Source organism: Triplophysa rosa, linkage group LG5, assembly GCF_024868665.1.
Source record: "Triplophysa rosa linkage group LG5, Trosa_1v2, whole genome shotgun sequence".
Taxonomy (NCBI): Eukaryota; Metazoa; Chordata; class Actinopteri; order Cypriniformes; family Nemacheilidae; genus Triplophysa; species Triplophysa rosa.
In genome coordinates, this window is record NC_079894.1 from 13216913 (window position 1) to 13231459 (window position 14547).

Below are 14547 nucleotides of genomic sequence, written 5' to 3' on the forward strand. Positions count from 1 at the left end.
GTTCTCAAAATGCTAAAAGTTTGTATTTAAGTCCTTATGGTTTTTACAAATAGGCTTTCATATTCATTTTCAGATTTTGTCATTTGATTTTTGTGGGCTGGTTTGATATGTCTGTTTCTGTTTTTGTGATTCTTTGTCACTTTTGACCAGAAAAAATGGACCATTTTAAACCAATATAACATATTTCATATCATTCGAAGGGATAGTTCAACCAAAAATGAAAATTCTGTCATCATTTACTCACCTTCGAGTTGTTCCAAATCTGTATAAATTTCTTTGTTCTGATGAACACAGAGAAAGATATTTGGACGAATGCTTGTAACCAAACAGTTCTGACCACCATTGACTACCAGTGTAGGAAAAATGACAATGGTAGTCTGTTTGCGTTCCTACATTCTTCAAAATATCTTCTTTTGTGTTCAACAGAACAAAGACATTTATCAAGCAATTTTTCCTACTGTGGTTGTCAGTGGTGACCAAGACCTGTTTGCGTACAAACATTCTTCCAAATATCTTTCCTTGTGTTCATCCGAACAAAGAAATGTATACTGAGTAAATGATAGATTTTTTATTTTGGACACAAACAACACAAGTGTGAAGTAAAATATCATATTTATATTACATATACAGTACATATATTATAGAGGTGGAAAGTAACGAATTACATTTACTCGCGTTACTGTATTGAGTAGGTTTTTTGTGTACTTGTACTTTTTTAAGTAGCTTTTAAAATAAGTACAAGTAAAATTACATAAGTATGATTTGTGTGATGTATTGTACTTCGCTATATTTAAAATCACATCCGTTACTGAGTAAAAAAATAATGAAAACATTGCAAGGAAAAAAACGTGACCGGAAATTACTCCAGTGAATAATGGGCGCGAGTTTGTGCCAATACCAGATTAGAAGAGCGATGGAGACGGAGAAGTTAGACTTCGGTATAGTGCACCTGTCCTAAGGTGAAACCCCATCCCCTGGCCACATTTAAGAAACCATTTCAACTTCAAGACAGGATTATGGACGCTGTGCAAACTAGCATTTTATAAAAATCCTTATGTGCAAGAATGTACATAGAGGTAAAGATAAATAATATTTGTACAAATAAGGCTCGTACCCTTGTTGCATTGGTAACTAATAAGAAGTTTGGACAGTTTAGTAAAAGTCAAAACAACATTGGTGCATAATGCTATATTTTAAGTGTTTAATCCCGTTTTGTAGACGCACGCTTCACTAATGTGTCTGTGTTATGGGTCCCGTCTGTGGAACTCGTAGGCAGATTAAAAACCTGAAATTTCAGGAGAAATATACACAAGAAACGGTTTGTGGCTTTCCTCAGATGCGGCTGGCAGCGTCTGTTTATTAAAGAGTACATTCCTCGAGATCATAAAAAATACATTTCATGAAGTGTTTAATTTTGCCGTGTTTGAATGTAAGCAATCTGCCAAGTTGTAAATCCGAAGGTGAACGAATAACAAAGTTATTAGCTTATAAAAAAGGTAATCGACTCCGAATCACGCGAACAAGCCATGACCTGTCCGAATCTTTAACCACAATGTACCTACGTCACTAGAAAAATCCCCGCCTACTGACTGCGAAAACTTAACTCTCTCCTCCCCAAACACTGTACTAGCTCGTTCGTGACGTGTGCATCATGTCTAAGAGAAGCTGTGTTCTATGTAGTGAAACTAAGTCAGTCTTATTTTCACTACCAAAAGAACTTCTGAGGAAAAAATGGTTACCATTTATTTTTCAAACGACACCAAAGGAGTATAAAACCGAACGTTTTACTTTGCCGCGTCATTTTACGAAGATTGCTTCATCAATCTTGGCGCCTTTACTGCAGATACTTAACGTCTTTCCTTAAAGATGTTGCAATACCAACTTTATTTGACCTGTAAGCTCCACCGAATCACAACCTGTAAGTGTGACTCTTTATTTTGTCTTTACTTAAAATTAAATTTGTGTGACGTTATCTCATGTCTGTGTTAGCTAACGTTACCGTTATTTTTGGGTTGTTACTGTTTGTTTACTACGTAGCTATAAACTCGTTGCGCTAATGTAAGTGTTCAACCATAATACATCGCAAAGTCTTTATTTCAAGAACTGCGTGGTGTACTAATGTTTAGTATGCCGTGATAACTAACTGTTACAAGAGAAGTGTCTAAAACAGTCCTTTTTCTTACTGGCATCTGTATAAGGATTAAAGAATGATTCGTCAGACTCGGGCTCGAACTGGTAAGGTAAAATCGACGCCATCTCTCTCTATACACTGTTAATATCCAACCACCTGCAAACCGTAATACAGCAGTAATGATAGGCGGTCCATTTGCGACACATGCTGAACGCGTTTGACCAATCACAGCAGACTAGACCATTTGACCAATCACAGCAGACTAGACCATCTGACCAATCACAGCAGACTACACTATCTGACCAATCAGATCAGACTACGCTGGCGGAAAGGCGGAGATTACACAGATGAATCGCGGAACGAATCATTTGAGAGTCAGTCAAGAAGTAAGGTAATAAAAACTGCTTATTATTACGAAATAATAGTATTTTTACATCATGTATGTACATAAACTTGTTGTCGGACACTCCATAAACCAAAATAAGCCCTTAAAAATATTGAGGAATGTACTCTTTAACATATTTAAACAGTTCAGTCAAATAATCAGTTCTCTTCTAGTTCATCTGTTTCAAAATATTCTTTAAATAACAAGAATAGTGATTCTTTGTACATGTATAGCCTACATATTTCAATCAAAAATAAGGCTTGTATTTAAACCCGTCTCTTCTTCCTCAAAGCACATTACATTGCCTATGAATCTGCAGCAACACATAAGATTGGCTTTAGTCAGCCAATCTATTTTCTGTATGAGCATGTGAAAAAAATAAACTATTAACCTATTCATCAATTTTTACATCAATATGACCTGAAATACAACCCCAACTCATGTGACAAAAATAACCATTGTATCAAATATACACTTTTCTTATTATCGTGAATACAATATATACCGTTTGAGTCCTTTTACCTGAAACAATACGCCCTTTTCACATGACGTCACGCATCTTCTGTTCTGCCGCGAAGCAGTGTATCATTACTTCCGCTAGCACTCCAGTTCATAAGGTGGCGGTAATGCATCTATAAGCTGATTTGCCAACCGCCAGTAAAACTCAAGAAGAAGTTACTTCCGCTAGCGCCTCAGAATGGAGTTTACCAAGTGGTTTGCACATCTGCCACAAATACGTCTAGATGATGTACAACTTCTTGCAGACAAATTTTCGCTAACGACAAGATCAAAGCTAGAGAAAGGATACAAATTCTTCGTTGAACAGTACCTGTTTGATTATGAAGGTAAGTGTTTTGTTTTCTTTTTGTGTTAGCGAAGGTGCTAGGATAAGTACTTGAATACGTGTTCTGTCAGTTTTTTTTCCTCACTGTTGTTAAATTCCAGCGCGACGGCAAAACGGAAGTTCTTCTCCTTCTTCTTCTTGTTTGTTGCAAGACGGATTGTGGCTACCCGATCCGTCCCGGAAACACGATTTGTTCCGCGCATGCGCGAACTGACGTCACTTCCTTTCTGAAATAAATCGAAACACTTTACGGCAGTTTCGGGTATGTAGGCTATAGACTGACTGCTGTTGTTTTACACTCGGAGTTTAATATATATATTTTTTATACATTTTGTATTACATTTATTAATAAATGTATTTATTATATCTGTACAAGTTTCTTTTTTCTTAATTTGTTTCTTACAATGCTTTGAGATATTTCCTGGCTTGTTAAATTGTTGCTGAATTATAATGCATGTTTGTTTTAAGGTGGTCATAAAAAATAACTACCCGATCCATTTCGGTTAAAATGTAGTTAATATGTGGCACAAATTAACTTCATTGAATTAAATAAATGGTCAAATTAAACTGAATTGTTTAAATTTGCTAGACACAATTTGGAAAATACAGATGTGCATACAGATGTGTTTTCTTTCTATTCATTTTCTAAAGATAGGTTCTACATAACTGTTCTAGATATTTAACTGCATTTAAGAAACACACAGAATACAGTTATATATATATTCTTTCAATTTATTTATACATTTGTTCCATTCCTCACTCACACACGCTCGCTCACTCACTCACGCGCACACTCTCACTCACACACACACACGCACACTCTCTCGCACGCTCTCTCTCTCGCACGCACACTCACTCACTCACACACGTGCACACACACTACATTTCTCTTTGTAGAACATAGCATTGACCTTTAGGCCTTGGTCATCAACACAGTACGACAAAAATGTTTCCATGTCTTCTTGGTAATGAAATATAAACAAAAAGGCATCCTTCGCCTCAGAGAATTGACCCCCCAAGAGGTTCTTGATGGCATTTTGTTGATCACCCCTGTGCATCTGCAAAAAGGCAGGCTCTGTCACCTCCCCACGGAATAAGTGTCTGTGATTCTGTACCCAGTACCACGCTGTATTTAGGTCTCGGACAATGGTTGGCTGCTGCACCTATTGAAGTAAATGAAGTTTATGCTTCATTCTAATTGGTTGACTAATTAAATGGCCTATAGTCATTTATTCCTTACATAGTAAAATGGCACAACAGTTATACTATTTATTCAGCAATCATGCAAATGCTTCATGTATAACCACTACTGTATAATCATTAACCTTATCAATGTCCTTGTCATCCACAACTCTTCTGCTGGGTGACAGTTTGGTGGTGGTGAATTTCGACACCCTAAACACAGGCTCAACGATCCCCTGAAGGAGTTGGGATGCTTCTTCGGTCCAGTATGCAAACCTCTGTCCATGCCTTTGAAAATATATGTAAATGTATATGAACTCTATGTAATAGCTTTAGCTAACTTAATACAGCCAAGATACTGAAATTATATCTGTAGAATTTTTAACATATCTTTATTGGCATCAGCCATTAAAAAAAACATTGACCACTAATAAATATAACTTGTCAATCAAAAAGGTATACAAAAACCAGAGATGGCAAAAGTTCTTAGCTATAGATACTTGTACAGAAAAAAACAGGAAAATTTTGAAAAGTAAAGTACCACCTCTGTAGTGTATTACCCATTCTTTCACATCATGGATTTATGTAGACCAGTAGTATCCAGCAACAACCCTGTTTTGAGTGTCTCTGATGCCACAGTGATTGCCAGTTCCAGGGTTATCATGGCACTCCGCAAGAACAGACCTCTTCTCTTCCTCGGACAGGACAACTAGCCGCATGTACTGTTTAATTGGGCCGGTGTAGAAGAGTCTGTCGCCTGTTTGAAGAAGGAAAAAAAAGCATGAAAAAGTTGCAGTTAAAAGAAATATCATATTATCTGATATCTGACTAAAATTAAACTCCATAAAGGTCAATAAAAACATCACATAAATTTAACCAATTTTATATATAAATTGATTTTATAATTAATATATAAAATAATGCACAAATCACACTACAAAGAAAGAAATTTGTAATGGTTTTAATGGTAAAAGCTTATGGTTCATAGTAGTATTTTAATGTAAACCATTAGCATCTCTGTGAAGGGTTCTATCGTTTTCTTATTCTATACGGGAATTTAACAAGTACAGTTAATGTAGCTCGATATTTTAAACATAACTTTGTAAATTAAGCACATGACCCAGGTTGTAACAGATTGTCAGTTCTCCTTTTAATTATAAAATCGCTTAACGCAATTTAATTACATTTGATGATAAAATTCGAAGACGCCCGGAACAGGTGTAATGCCGAGAAATGCACCCCTGCCAGATTCCGAGCTGGTCCCAGGCCGAGAAGACTGTCGTAAAACGTCGGCTATAACAGGAAGTGACGTCAGTTTCGCGCATGCGCGGAACAAATCGTGTTTCCGAGACGGATCGGGTAGCCACACGGATGTTATGATACACTGCTTTGCAAAAAGGCGGAAGTTAAGTGACGTCATTGTGAAAAGGGCGTATTACACTGAAATACGTAAGTTAACTTACAGATGTGCCTATTAACGGTCACCGTTTAAGATTCACAATGAACACATTACAAATTTCAATATTTCTCCACAGTAAGTAAGTTAAGTTATTTGATACCAAACACAAAAAAAACATTAACTTACTCGGTATTACATCAATGTTTGCAAAAAATATTTACTATTGTAATAACATACCTGAAACTTCAGGAGAAATATACACAAGAAACGGTTTGTGGCTTTCCTCAGATGCGGCTGGCAGCGTCTGAGGTAAACACACGCACGTCACCATGACAACCCCTAGGCGCCCCCTTTTGGCAGAGACCGGCATTGCACTGTTTTTAAAACTCAGTGTGCTACAGTAATAATTTAAACAGGCTCGGAACACACATTAATAAAACATAAATAATTACAAATACACATTACAATGTGGATACATGTATGTATACCACATCTGCACTACATTTACGCAGTGTGTATGGAACCGAACTGAACAACTTCTGCTTTAATGACATATTTAAATGTGCATCATACTCTCTCTTTTGTAAGTGCGGGGCAAGAAAGTCATATGAAAATGTGCTTGCTATTTCATGCGTTTTGAAAAGCCTCGCAGCCCTGCCATACAGTGTTGCCAGATCATTGTTGAAAAGAACAGAAAACAATGACAAGCACATTTATTTAGCACTTTATTAACTATATAATGTATCTGCAGCTTCATAAGAAAAGACTAAACAACAAATGCGAAAATCTTAAAAATAAGTAAACAAGGCAACACCGCGAGAGCGCGCTGTGAAGCTCTGAACATAAACAAAACACTGTCTGTGTTTTAGTTCAAATTGCCTCACTTAACCAGTCTTTGACCGAAAACAGCAGATACGTATCAAACAGATTAAACTCTTGGGATTCATGTTTCTTGTTCACTGCAATCAACGGCAAACATGTTGCCATGGTAACGATCAGGTTACAACGGTAAGTCATCACATTTACTCTCATTCCGTCCAAACGTGGAACCATTTAAACGTGGTTTCAATGCTGAAACTTAGCAGTGTGTACCATTTGATTATTTATTAAGAAAACAAGGCTTACAGTCTTTTTTAAGGCTTAAGAAAATATTTATTGATTTAAGAATTGTTTCGTTAATATTTCTGCTATAGGATTCTGTGATATTTCTGCAAAACAAGGCAAACATTCTTTATTTGTTGCAGTGCACTTGTAACCCGTTTTAATATATAAAATTAGGCACTATGATGACTAGTGTTGTTGCACAAGACAGGAGAGGCCCCCCCGCTTTTAAAAAGTAATTTTTACTTTGAGTAAATTTTAAACAAGCTACTTTTACTTGAGTAGATTTTTTGACTGGTAATTTTACTTGTACTCGAGCACAATTTCATCAAAGTAGTAGTACTTGTATTTGAGTATAATACTTCTTTACTTTTTCCACCTCTGATATATTATACAGTATGTATTAACATTAACATTAAAATGTGTCACATGAGCAGAAGAGATAACACAACTGCTTCATGACTTCCCAAGTCTCCTAGAGCTAATATCCTTTTTATCTCTTCAATTAATATCTGTGCACTCTTGGAAGAGTCAAGCTGAGCCGAGGCAGTGATCCAGATTACAGCGGTCCGCTCTGCTGTCACAGGGCAGTCAAAGGGGTTTGGCCCCTTGGCCCCTAGGGAACTGGTATCCGTGTGGATGCCCTCTCCCAATTCTGATAAAGAGAGCATTAGTGACAGCCTCTCTCTCTCTCTTTCTTTTGCTGTCTTTCCACCCTTTTCCCCCTCATTCTTTTCATCTCGGACAGTTTGTGAGGCAGAATCCCAGGCTGTCCCCGGGTGTGTAGATGGAATTGGGCACAGCAGAAAGATGTCTCATTTATGTCCCTTCACACTTGCTCTTTTTTCTTCCTGTCGCTTCCTCCTTCCCTCCAGCCAGCTCACTATCACCACGGTTTGAGCACTAATGAAGAGGATATGATTCCTCGTCTCTGCCTCCATTTATCAAAGCCAGAGAGCGAGAGAGAGACGTCTTGAGAATGAATTGTCCTTGCTGTATATTTTAACACATTCACACCACATTCTTACCCTTTTACAATTTGCTTTCCTGTATTGCGTGTACAAAGAGTGCATATTTTCCATGTTGTCGTACGCACAGCGAGGTATGACTTGTGTTAATGAAAGGTGAAGGAGTGCGTAACAGGGTTAACAGGATCCTTGTAAAGGGAACATAGTATGACATAGTATAAAAATTGGAATGGTCTCTTAATTTTTTTCTGTGGCTATATATTTTTCCTTGGCTATATATCTCCATTTACTGTATGTATGATTAAGTTTCTTCAGTTCTTTAAGTATGACCTCTTTCTCTTTGTGCAGCGGATCTTCTCAGCCAGCCCATACTCAGATCCCATCGTGGTGTCCATGGATAACAGAAAGCTGGCACACAGCATGGAGCAGCCTGAGATGCTTTGGGTCATGGGCCCTGTGCTCGCCGTGGTGCTCATCATCATCATAGTCATCGCCATCCTGCTCTTTAAGAGGTGAGCAGGAGCTTCCACATCACTCATTCACACCAACAGCAGGGTCCCCAAAGGTTCACTTGTTGTAGCTTTACAGGATTTTAAATTGCAATCATAGATTTGAATTATTATAGTGTTGGTATTTTCGTTTTAGTTTAATGTTTAGTATGGACATTTTTTTATGTGAATGTATAGAACTGCAAACAGTTTCATGCTAAGATAATAAAAAATGTTTAACGTTGGGATTGGGCAACGTAGCAAAACAAATTTCAGTATTTCATTTACAGTAGTAAAGTAAAAATTAGTAAAGTAAAAAAATATACAATAAGATTTGAGATATAATAACTGATGTATCATAGATATTCGCATCAGAAACATAATTATATCTATAGTTTTGTTAATAGAGGTATAAAAAGAACCCCCCATGTAATTGAATACACATCTGAGAGCACTTTCAGTTCACTAGCTGTGATAAATGAAGGTACCAGCCTTCTCAAAGCCCGGTTTCGGAGGAATACACCTCTGCTCCACTTCATCCGGTTTCTGAGCCATGGTCTGAATTCAGGTCTGCTTTGTACATGAAACACGATGTGGCTAATTTTAGCGAGCTTTCCCGCGGAGGGAAGAAAAGGAGGACATTATTCATAATGACATCTTGACTCAGCCGAATAAAGCAGACATGGCGCTCGCGGCGTGACCCGGTGGTCCCGTTCACAGCGTAGATACAGTACTGACTAATATTCCCTCCGGTCCGTCTTCGTAATATCCCTTACTTCACACAAAACCTTGTTTTTGTGGTTGTTTTTTCTACACAAATCTAACATTTCGGCCCCCTAACGGCTGAGAATTCTTGGGTGGCATCTCGAATCCAAAGCAGACCTGAGCACAGATTCCCTTTGAAATAGCAGAGTCAGCTTTCAGTCTCGGCAGGCGAGCGATTGTGTGTCAGTGCTGCCACACCCTGCTGATTCTACTGTAAATGCTCTCATCCTGCACTGCCCTCCGCTGTGAGCCAGACAGTCAAGCCTCTTGCTTTGCTATTAAAAGGCTGACGGATTCATAACTGGCCTTTTGGTGCGTTTGAGAGTTTCTCTCTAATCTGACCATCTTCTAAACGTTTCCAAATGTTTCCTTCCCTCGCTCTAATGCAGCAAACAGGAGAGGTAGGTCCTTTCAGATCATGCACTGGTGTCGATGTCACGCTTTATCATTTCACATCATCTGTCATAGCCTTCATAGGGTCTGTAGGTGTGGCCGGATGGGCTACTGTTCATCTGCATATTGTTTTGAATGACTGCCCATCATCCAGAGCAAGTTTAAATTGTGAATACAGATGGACAGTAGCTCACCCTAACACCCGGTTGTCCTTGAAAGCTCCAGTGCTTTGGGTGAAGTTGTCACAGTGGTGCATGCTCTATGTTTACTGGTGGTTGTGATGTGTTGTTTTTTTTTTGCCGTGCTGTGTTCATTCTCTCTGTGTTGATCCTGCACTCCCTCGTGAAGGTCACACCGAGCGAACGTGTGCAATCAGCCTTTCTGCTGTCTCACCTGAGCCCTGAATGGCCCATTGTAAAGGAAATGCCAGCCGGATGGCTGCTGAAATAGAAATGTTCTCCTCTTCAAAGCTGACATTTCCCTCCACCCAACCGTTCTGTGTGTGTTTTTTCTTCCCTCTTCTTCCTTCTTAGTCTTTAATGTGCAAAATCTTTCGCACACACACACGGAGCAAAATGCCTACTTGCTGTTATTTTTATCCCTCCATTTGAGTCGTTCTTTAATTCAGAGCCCCTTACAAATGGCTTCTTTTAGCTCCTGGTGTATTAACTTAACGCTGAATAATTGAAGTGTGCCGGGGCCTATTGTGCGTACGCCGGTGGAGATGGCGCTGGAATATTACGCTCTGAGAGGGAAGAGGAAAAAAGCCGCTGGTGATTAGCGCTTGGTGTTATTAAGCAGCATATGCTGAAGACCCTTCGGTGCGGCCCTCTTCAGGTTTGAGCATACAGCTTGGCTTTATGAAAGACAGAAAATGCCTGAGTGCCTAAACTGTGCTCAGAACCTTACAAATGGAGTGCAGTGAGATGTGAAATTTCCAGTGCGGTTGGCACTCCCGTTTTAGTCGGGGATTTGTGTGCATCTGAGGATGGGTTTCCACCAACAGATGTTTTGCGTCTCCGCGCGTGTGTGTGCCACCGCGCGACAGCTTTACCTGCTGGAAGAGCGCACTTGGGAGTGCAGGTGCTACAGTGGCGTAATTACCCGGTGTTGTGCCATCCAGCTGATGTGCTAATTACCTAGTCGCCTTGTTTTCCCCACAAACAAGGAGCGTCGCACCCTGAATATTTAGTGAGCTAGATAACAGAGAGTTGAGAGAGGTACTGAACAGACGCTTGTTTTAGGGTTCCGTTTTAATCTTTCTGACTCGCACACAACCCAATGGAATCCTACTAAAAAAATAAGAACCATCACAGAAAGTCTAAGGGATTTAATGGTTCTAAAGGCAATTTATTTGGTTTCAATGGAAACTATAATGGTCTCTGTTGGCCTTTACTGGTAACGTGTGAAGTTCTGATGATGAAATGTTATCTGGCCGAAGGCAACCGAAAGAACACTATTCAATTTTACTGGAGTAAGGCCCAAAGGAATGCTTGTAACCAAACAGTTATTGGCCACCATTGACTACCATAGTTAGAAAAAGAGGATTTGGAATATAGTGCAATGTTACAATACACTTATCAAATATGGTTTTTTTTTGTCCTTTTTAAATAAGTTTGATAGCCCTGATCAACATTCACTTTCATTTTATGGAAAAGAGCAGCATCATTTTCCTTTAACACAAATGAGTTGGTTCATAGCTTGTGGAGCTGTCCATATTCCACTTTCTCACACAACTAAGCTTTCATCCTTTTTTGATGTTGTTGTTTGTGATATTTTTAGTTTTCTGTGTTAAATCTTCTAAATATTATGTCAGTCCTTGACTGGCATCTGAATGAATCAATAGAAGCCGCCACGCTGACTGTATTTTTCTCTTACAGGAAAAGGGCATCACCCCTACCCAAAGATGATCATTCTAGTGGTGTGAAGGACTGTCTGCTGGCCAACTCATCCGATCCTGTCGAAATGAGGAGACTCAACTACCAGACGCCAGGTAACAAACTGGCACAGAATACCATACACAGTATACACACAAACTTGTCTGACGCATATACACGCACACACACAATGTTTAATATATTTGCTTATTTCCATATGCGCAATGCAGCGACACATATTCTCCCCATCTCTGGCAGAGCTCAGGTATTACATCATCTGTCTCTCGTCGGGTTAGGCTGATATTATTTTCTTTGTGAACAAACACACGTCAGCATATGCCAGCAAATATGTAATTTACCATAAACAGGATGTGTTTGCACACACGCGGGCAGACATTAACTGAACTGACAGCGTGTCTTTGTAATCAGAGCGATCTGTCACTGCCGCGCGGATCTTCTAATCCTCGCGGTCCGCCTACCGTGGCACATGATAGAGGAGATGCTTTTAGTCTCGAGAGTGCATCTCAAATATAAGGCACACATACTGTTTACAAATACTGTTTTTTTTAAGCAGCTGCTTGCGTTGAGCAGTTTGTTTTTAACTCTATCTTTGTATATTTAACATATCATAGACAGACAGATGTTCATCCAATTCATTTTACATTTAGCATTGATGTGGAAAAACAGTAGTTTTGTTCAATTTTTCACAGTGTGGTTTTAGAACCGCAAAAGACATTTTGGTACTTAATTCACAGCGTTGTATAAAAACAAATGTACTGTTGTTTTATGACTTTCTGCCGGCAGTGCAAGTATACTGATGAAGCAGTGACTGTCAGAAAGCGTAATGACCCGCTCTGGTTTACATTCCATTTATGGCTCTATTTGTCATCGTGTGGCATTGAATTCAGGTGGAAAGCTGTTTTTTGGAGTTCCTTTACTCATAGTCTTATCTGCTTTGAGTGTCTCATATGAACTCAGTTCACCCAAGGCCCTTGCACCCTTTCAACCCATCTTCGTTAATTAGTCCTCCTGGCTTCCATTCCCAAGGTGAGTGAGAGGCAGAGCCGGATGAAGGTAGAAAATGTCATGCCTGCCTCTCTCTCCTCTAATAGCTGAAAGGGGCCAGTGAAGCTGGGCTTTTACAGACCCCTCTTAGACCCTTTCAATCCTGAAGAGCACACCATTACCACAGGCAAAACAGCTATACGCCTCTTTAACAATAAAATCCCACTTCTGAAGCCAGCGGTTTCTATACCACAAGTGCACGTCAGAATGATGTTGTGTAATATTTTTGTGCTGTTTGGGAGTGCAATGGCTATGCTAATGTAAAGGGTAAAAGGTGTTGCTTTAGCTACAGTACAAACACTTTTAGATTCCATGGGTTGATTTGTAGTATTTTTAACATAGACATTTTGTTATATAGGTCACATTTAAACTTTATATTGCAGTATGCCTATAAAATGCATTTTATGTACAGATTTTATTCCAGACTTTGAATCCTACAATATGACGTCCATCATACGACATTTTAATAACAATGATTATGTAACAAACAAGTGAATTGTAAACCATTTTAATTTAGTTTATTTTAAAACGGATTTGTTGTCATTTTTAGCAATGTTTCTCAGTTACCACAGCCAGCAATTTTGCCATAACGTTTTGTCAAATAGTATTTTGATAACCAAGGAAAAAAAATTCAGTGAAGAGCATACTTGAGTTGAAATATGGAAAAAAATACAATGAATTACCTTTGTAAACAGAATATTGTTTCAGTCAAGCTTTCTCACATTGTAACAAACAGTATTAGTTACAAGGGTGTATTTAGTATACAGCATGTTAGCTGTGACTTTAGCCTTAGCAAAACAAATCAGTCTATTGTTACAAAAGTGTTAAAATTCCTGAAGTTAACATTTCATTTCCTCCACTGAATATTAAACAGTATATAAAATCCCCTTTTAGTAAAGTGACAAAAATCACAGTATTCTTTTGTAATGCATATTGTCACTGTCCTTCTGAAACCTCGAGGTTTCCAAATTCGCAGTTTGCAGGAAATGGAAAAAACAATGAACTAAATTTAAATGATTACTACTGTGTTGTCCAAGTTGACAAGCACTTTTATACTTTTATATTATTATTATTATTAATACTTAAATACTTAATTTATCGGTTAGATATTGGCAAAACCCAGTAAGAAACATAAAGAGTGGCCAATAATAATGATTAATTGTAAAAATAAAAATCGCGAAATATGGAGATAAGAGGTTTCAGAATGACAGCAGCGATATTATTGTGTATACATTTTAAGTAAACAAACTCTAGCAGGAGTGTGAATGAGCAGGAATGTCTCGTGTTGTACCTGCATTAACCGCAGGAATCGTGCACTTGTTGCTGTTGTTTTATCGCATATAGCTGTCAGATAATGTTTCCAGTCCCGTATCTGCAGTTGTCTGGTTACATCTCATTTCAGTTTTAATGACCTTGGACATTTATTCATTTCAGTTCCAGGACATCTGCGATTAGCTTTGCCTGCTTTGCATGCTGGGTTGTAGCTCTTCTCTGCCTAATTAGCTTACTGTTAACATGGATGTAGCCTGTGCTGTATTCTACTGCTTATTGCACCATTAGCCTCTACTCATGTGCTAGAGAACAGTGCTAATTGTATGTAAATGCTGAATATCTTCAACTCAGTTCAGACGAGATGACTATATCAGTGGAGAAGGTATTAAAAATGATAGTTCACCCCCCAAAAAAAATCTGTCATCATTTACTCACCCTCTTGTCATTTCAAACCTGTATGAACACAAAAGAAGATATTTTGAAAAATATTGTTAACTGGACCTCACTTGCATTGGTTTTGTGTCCACACAACAGAAGTGAATGGGGTCCAGTGGTGTTTGGTTAGCAGCTTTTTTCAAAATATTTTCTTTTGTGTTCTGCGGAAGATCACTTTAATATAAGGTACAGTGTCTAATCTTTATGTGGTAGCGTAATATGTCGTGACAACTACAAGACGT

General features: G+C 38.5%; 1 protein-coding gene across 15 annotated transcripts in view; it reads left to right on the top strand.

Annotated features, from left to right (window-relative positions):
• Nucleotides 1-14547, top strand: part of ptprfb (protein tyrosine phosphatase receptor type Fb) — a 196879-nt gene that overhangs the window by 165047 nt on the left and 17285 nt on the right. For 9 of the 15 annotated variants that reach the window (XM_057333340.1, XM_057333345.1, XM_057333348.1 and 6 more), the window contains 3 exons: nucleotides 8359-8522; nucleotides 9653-9664; nucleotides 11537-11649. In XM_057333340.1, the coding sequence (XP_057189323.1) occupies nucleotides 8359-8522; nucleotides 9653-9664; nucleotides 11537-11649 (289 nt within the window). The remainder of the gene's footprint in view (nucleotides 1-8358; nucleotides 8523-9652; nucleotides 9665-11536; nucleotides 11650-14547) is intronic. The other 6 variants (XM_057333342.1, XM_057333354.1, XM_057333346.1 and 3 more) reach the window with 1 other exon arrangement.